Consider the following 7,531-nt stretch of genomic DNA (forward strand, 5'->3'; position numbering starts at 1 on the left):
ATCACTGTTTACTGAAGACATACCCACTTAGCTTAGCTTACAGTTTTGCTCCATTAAAAGTATTTAATAGAGTTACTGTCTTTTGAATGTTATATATCTAGTATCCATTTCTAATACTTTAAGGAATAAAAGAAAAAACAATTAATAACCAGAACTTGGATAACTACCTTTATTTTCCAGTATTTTTAAGCTTTATTAATTTTTTTTGGCCTGAAGCTACAAGTGCTTTTCTTAATTTATTGCTTATAGTAACAGTTACTGTATGTAATGAGTTTCTACTCTGTATCTTAATTTTTAAAATCAATTTTTCATAAGAGAATGTAAATTTGGGAGGTAAGACACTTTAAATTATGCCACCTTTTGCCAGCAGCACCTCAGTGTTTTATGATTAAAAAAAAAAAAGCATCTGTATTCACTAGTGCCTATGTTTACATCCCCATTAAAGAAAGGCAAAAAACCATCCTCTATTAACTGTGGTTTCTGATAGTAAGTTATAGTCAAGAAACTTACCTAAAACTTAACTTTTTTACCTGTAGCTTCATCTTGACAGCGATTACTGAGCTGGCAAGTTCACTTTTAAGTGTACACTCAAGAGAATTGCAAACATGTGTTCACAGGAAAACTGCATGAATAGTCATAACAGCATTATATATAATAGTAAAAATTGGGAAACAGCCCAATGTCTATCACCTGATGAATAGATAAACAAAACGTGTATATCCATCCATAAAATGGAATATTGTTTGGCTATAAAAAGGAATGGAGTGTACTGATAAATGCTACACTGGGTGAACCTTGAAAATACTATGTCAGTAAATGAAATCAGACTCAAAAGGTCACATATTATATGATTCCGTTTATGTGAAATGCCAGTAACAGGCAACATCTATGGAGACAGAAAATAGATTTGTGGTTGCCTAGGGCTGATTGAGGATTGTAAGTTGAAGCAAAAAATGGTATTATTACGTAATTTTAAGCAGTAACTTTTATAGAAAAATTTAATTAGGGAGTAATTTTCTTTGAGAGTTTATTATCCATTTTCTACTGTTGTAAGGTTTGACATGGAGAGATGGAATAACCAGATTAGTTATTTCCTTCCTGGAACAAAGGTGCACTTTAGGATTGATTATCAATGAATTGTGGATTTGTTGAAAGAAAACCGTGATAATGTCTGAATCTGAAGGATGGAGATATCTGTTTGAACAGGTTTGTTGTGAGGCTTAAAGGGATATGAAAACACTTGAATCTGAAAAGAACTTTTACCACCACTACTGAGCCTATGTCTCTAGTATGAAATGCAAGTCTTAAAAAACTCATAACCATGTCAGGGAAGGGACAAACGTAAATTTCCTGATCAACTTGTATGTTTTACTGGTCTGCACACAGTTCCTTTTTTTCTGATTTATCAACCACCTACATTAAGGTATGTAACATTGTATGTTATGTTTGAAAAGGGTGTTCCTTTAAGGAAAATCAGATTGCAATGTAACTTTCTCCCATTGATTTTAAAATTTAGACTGTAGTTGTATGCAGTGGTGTACACAATTACTTAGGCAGCATTTAAAAGCCACCAGTGCCTGACCCTATTCTTGGAGATTGATTTAATAGGTCTGGTGTGAGGCATTGGCACTAGTGAGAGATATAATCAGAGATCTTTGCGAATCTGAAATTACATAGACCTTTCCTTGTAAGAACAGTAACTTATAATTTAATCCGTGGAGAGAAAACAAAGCTTCAGGGTGATGGGATATGAGGTGACCTGGCTTAGTACCTCACCCTGAGTTCATACTTGGTTAATTTAATACCCAGGCCTCCACTGTAGTGATTTTAAACTAGACTGTTTTGAAAAGGAATAACAGTGAAAAACATACTTTTTGTAACATGAAGCATTGTTTTTTGCAATCGAAGGAGAAAGAACACATTCGAGCCTCCATTTTAGTGTGTATAATATAGCAAACCTGACGTAATGTAGATAATGAAACCGAGCCATGATTTCATATTTTTTCAATTTGAAACACCCTAAGAGAAGCTTTGATTGAGGATTAATTTGAAAACATTTAAATTTCCTCTTGCCTTTCATCAGCATTTGTGGCATTTTAATTTTGCTTCAGGATAAGCAAATATTTTGTTTGGCTAAAATGGATTTTATTCTAAGGGGAATATGTGTAGTTCATGAAGGTAATTTTAATTTTATTTTCTTAAGTAATCCTCACCGGAGGATATTCTTTCCACTGATTATTTTAGAGAGGGGTGGGGGAGGGGGAAGAGAAACATAGATGTGAGAGAGATGGTTGCCTCCCACACCCCTGTAACCGATGTACATGCCTTTGACTGGGAATAGAGCCAGAGACTCTTTGGTCCACAGGCTGATGCTCCAACCACTGAGCAAAACCATCCAGGGCAGAAGGAAAATTTTAGATGTACTCTTGTATTTTCTGTGTCGTCTAAGGAGGGGATTTTAATATATTAGGAGAGTTCCTGACTAGGAAACTGGTTTCCAATCTGTTGTATATTCCACCCTAAGGTTTTAAAGTTCTATTTAAAATAATGGTACCCTAAGTAATGGAGAAATCAATTTTCAAAAATCCTCAAATTACTGTAGCAATATTGAATTTGCAAAATTGGATTTGCAGTTTTATTGCTGTAAAATAGAATAGTAAGTTATGTGTTGGGGTAAATTCCTTGTTAGTTTTAAACTAAAATACTCACTTAGGACTCTATTTCTGTCTTACCCTGTTAGGTGTAAAGATTTCTCTCTGTGTTACTGGAATCCCTATTGGATGCTGCCCTCTGATGTTTGTGGAATGAACTGCTTTTGGGAAGCGGCTTTTAGGTAGGCACTTAATATTTAATTGGCAGATCAGTCAGGGTAGGTAAGATTAGATAGTAGATACATTTTTGATAATAAATAGGATATAAAAATGTTTTTTCCCTGTAATATTTTATCATACAAGTAAATGATTTATTTTCTAGTTTTTCTGTATTTTTTCCCTCCTACTTTGTAGTTATCGCTATTTTTTTAGTACATAATGCATATAAGATGCTCTAATATTTTTAGATGTTATTATGATAAATAAACCATTGTTCTTAGAATTTATGATTTAATTTTAGGTAACAAGTGATAAATAGGTGGTTTAAGATAGACTTCCACTGATATTTACAGAGATGTATACATATACGTGACATTTATATAATTTAAGTTGGTATACTAAACAAACGTTTTGTAAGTGGATGCGGACACCTGGGCAAGGAGCACTGGATTGGCCGACCTCTCTGGTCCCTTTCTTGCCCTAACTTTCAATGAAAGAAGCAAGTATTGAATGAGACATCAGCCTCTCTCCCTGAGATAGTGACAGGGGAGAGAGAGGCGGTAGCCTGAAATGCTCTTCCCAAAGGTAAAATTTGAGTCACCTACTTTTACTGTGTCTTGTGAGTCATTAAATTTTACTCAGTCAGTTTGCCAGGCACTGTGCTCCGTGCTGAGAACCAGACTGTGAGTCTAGTTAATGTGGCTTCATCTTCTGGAGCTTGCATTCTGACTGGAGCTAGTAAACCTGAGATTGCAGAGGGTGATGTATTATAAATAGCTTTGATGATGGGAGAAACAGGTGAAACAGGTGAGTCATCAGGTGGGGTTAGACTGAGGCATCAGGGAAGGCTTCCTGGAGGGAGCTACTGCATGATGAATAGGCTCAAGGACAGGAGGTGAAGTAGTCTAGGTGGGAAGAACTAATACACATTTTTAATATGTAATAGTATGTATTTTAAAATTCTTATATTCCCTATACATTATGTGTTTCACAAACTACTGGGAGGAAATCGTTGAAATCAGATATTTTAATTATATCTCACTGCTATGGAAAGATTGAAATTCTAATATGGATGAGTCAAATCAGATCATTCAGACTTTTAAAAATGATCTTATCCTTTTGAAAGTTAATCTCATCCTTCAGCTTGATCATAATTTTGGAGAATTGGGGCTCCATATTTTTCATTCTTATAAAAGTCTGCTAAATGAATAGAGCCTTGACAAGCACCACCTTGCTGGTTTCAGCCTTGTGCCATAAATTCCTCACTCTAGAAGCTTGGTAAGTTTGAAAACTTCCATATACTTTGATCTATACAACCCAGACTCTTTTGTAAGTTATAATCATAAGGCATGAGGAATAATCTTCCTTCTCAACTGCAAGAGAAGCCCAGGGAAGTGGACCTGGTCTGAATCCCAGAGCCTCTAGTTATTATTACTCCTTTTGCTGCGGCTTCTCCAGTCCCTGGAAGGAATTACATGTGAATGAATATATAATGTAAACCCTTGTGCTTGTTACTTTCCTGAATTTGAGGTTTAAAAGTTACACTTCTCTGTTACACTCTTGTAATATTGAAGCCATGCTATATATCTGTAACCATTGTGTTTCTTACTTAGAACTTAGGATCCCTCACACTTAACTCATTCTCTTCACACACACAGCCAAGCCAAAATGCCATATAATAGCCACATCACTCCCTCCCTCCATTTCAGTATTTGTTCTAAATAATACCCCCTTTTCCCTGACTCCACGAGGTTGTCTTGTCTGCCCCACCTCTTTACTTCAAAGAAGTAAAGCTTCTTTGAAATTCCCTTTTACTGTCCCCTTAGGTCTCAGATTTTGCCTGGTACCAGTGGGGACCTAGCTGGCACCATTTTCTTCTTCCCAGGCCTGTCCCTGCTTTGCCAATTTGAATCTATCTATAATAATAAAAGGGTAACATGCTAATTAGACTGGGCATCTTCCAGATGTCCTTCCTGATGAAGCCGGGGCCAGAGGGAAGCCCGCCCGGGTCCTGGGTGCCTGCTGGTGACCTGAGGGAAGCCACCTTGGGTCCTGGGTGCCTGCGGGGGGCCAGAGGGAAGCCCGCCTGGGTCCAGGTGCCTGCGGGGGGCCAGAGGGAAGCCAGCTTGGGTCCCGGGTGCCAGAGGGAAGCTGGTGCTGGCAGTGGGGGGAGGGGGGGGAAGGAAGGCCTACTCTGCACGAATTTTCGTGCATCGGGCCTCTAGTTCTTTATATAATTTTACTTTGATCAAAGTTTATCTGGGAGGATTATTTTCTCCCCATTTATTATACAGTGAACATAAAATAACATAAAAAAGAAAATTGTCTCTTATTTACTCTCTTTCCCGTTACCAGCAAACATCTTAAGAGTGTCTACTGGCTTACTTCTACCAACCAACCAACCAGCCCATCCTTCACATCTCAGTCCACTATGCGTGGCGCCTGCCTCTCATTGAAGTCACCCCTGCCTCTGAACTGTTCTTCTGGGCCTCATCTCACTTTTCTTGTCCGTTTGACACTGGTGACCACTTCTTCTTTCTTTCAGCTCTACCAGTCTATGGCTCTGGAGACCAGTGTCCTCAGCTCTTTGACCTGAACTCCTAAACATCGAAGTTCCTTAGAACTCTGCTCTTTCCCCTCCCCACTGAGGATAATCTGTTTAACAGGTGTATCTAGTCCAGATCTCTCTTCTGAGCTCCACAACTGTATTTCCAGCTGCATGTTGGTTATTTTACCTTGCCAATTCAGATGCCTCAGACACTCTTGTTCAGACCTGAACTCGTGGTCTAGCTCCTCCCACTTTCCCTCATCTATAGATTGTATCGTGGTTTACGACTGACTTTCACCTGTCAGTCCACAAGACTCTTCTACTGGTCTCCTTTCACTGTTGCTCCTGACGGCGGCCTCCTTCCTGTTGCCTTATCTACCAGTCATCATCACTTCTTATCCAGCCATTGAATCTTGGTTTACAACTGACTTTCACATGTCAGTCCACAGTGACACTTCTACCCTTTTCCTTTCACAGTTGCTCCTGCCGGCCTCTTCCTTCCTGTCGCCTTATCTGTCATGCTCATCGCTTCGTATCCAGCTAGTGTGATCTCCCTTCCCTGCCACTGCTCCTGCCTTCTCTGTATCTTCTGTATTATTTTACCTATTTCATTGGTTGTGGTTCTGAATCATCTTGTAGACTGTTGACTTTACAGATAGCACATTGTATTCATCATGTAAGTTATGTTTTAGCAATTAATACTTATATTTAGTGTAAAATTTTTATTTATTTTTTAAAGAATAGTTTATTGATTTTTTTTTTCCCACTGGTGCTTGGCAACCAGTAAATAACTAATGATTTTCCTCAGAACTTTCAGACTAGCCTACATGTTTGTGTAGTAAGCTTCTTGAGCAATCTCAATTTTTTTCTATTTTAATCAGTTAACCATTATTTCTGATTAAATCTTTTAAAATTCTGTCTTTTCACCAAGGTTGTAAATTTGTGTGAGGTAAGGATTGTGGTTTTCCTGCTTGTCGCCAATGTCTGGCATATGAAAGGAGTTCACATATTCATTACAAAGAATGAATTATTATATTATGTTCTAAAAATTATATGGATTTAAGTGTGCAACAGGATTGTGTGAATCTACCGGTGTCTCCATAACCTTAAGCACATTATTGGGAGTTATAATTTTACCATATAATAGGGTAAAATGAATACTTGTTTCTGATTTATATTTTGTTGATTATTTTTTGAATATATTTCCATATTTATTTAGCTTTTAAATTTTTTCTATATTGATATTTTACCTATTGAATTTTTAGTGCTTATTTTATGAACTCATAGAATTATATATTCTGCTTTTGCCATGGATCACAAATATCTTCCTAATTTATTTCATTTTTAATTTTTAGTTATCTTTCCATTATGCAATCTCTTAATGTTAGTATTATTATAAATATTGTTTTAATATACTAATTTTTCTAAGAGTTGAATTTTTAAAATACTTAATCTTTCTCTTTATGGTGGGAATCAATTTTCAGTTCATGGAGTCTATGGGTATAGGTGAATTTAATGTTATCTATCTTCTCTTGAATGGTCACATGTTCATTTTAAGAAATATATATTTACAGGTAATTTTATTTTTTAATAGGTTGTTTTAAATTATGTTTTAGCAATTAATGCTTATATTTAATATAGAATTAAAATTTTTTTAAAAGAATAGTTTATTGATTTTATTTTTTTAATTCTATATTAAATATAAGTATTAATTGCTAAAACCTATAAAATATTCTTTAAATAGTATTTTTTTTCTGATTTCCCCCTCTCAGCATTTTACTTCCATTAGTTTCAAATCCTCAAAGGTTATAAGAACAGTATAGCAAGCACACTACATACCCTTCACCTAGCTATTTATCTATTATTAATTAACATTATGTTTTACCAGCTTTTTTTTTGTTTTGGCTGAACCATTTGAGAGTCAGCTGCAGCCCTTGTTACACCCACCTAGTTACATGTGTTCAGCTTGCAGCTCCTAAGAACAAGGACATTCTCTAGTGTAAGTGTAATAAAATTGTTACTTCAGGTTGCTTAACACTGACAGACTATATATTCATATTAATATTTCTTTATTTTTCTGTTAATAAATTTTATGTCTTTCCTCCCTCATTCAGGATCCACTCAAGAGTTATATATTGCATTCAGTTGTTAGATTTCTTTAAAAGTCTCTTTC

The 7,531-nt window shown here is 36.1% G+C and overlaps 1 protein-coding gene across 1 annotated transcript in view; it reads left to right on the forward strand.

Moving 5' to 3' along the window:
* The first annotated feature begins 2,648 nt into the window (after positions 1-2,648).
* Positions 2,649-7,531, forward strand: part of GXYLT1 (glucoside xylosyltransferase 1) — a 31,467-nt gene continuing 26,584 nt past the window's right edge. The window contains exon 1 of the mRNA XM_015558628.1: positions 2,649-2,833. Within this exon, the coding sequence (XP_015414114.1) occupies positions 2,664-2,833 (170 nt within the window). The 5' untranslated portion in view covers positions 2,649-2,663. The remainder of the gene's footprint in view (positions 2,834-7,531) is intronic.

The sequence above is a fragment of the Myotis davidii genome, unplaced genomic scaffold (genome assembly GCF_000327345.1).
Source record: "Myotis davidii unplaced genomic scaffold, ASM32734v1 scaffold290, whole genome shotgun sequence".
NCBI classification, from domain to species: domain Eukaryota; kingdom Metazoa; phylum Chordata; class Mammalia; order Chiroptera; family Vespertilionidae; genus Myotis; species Myotis davidii.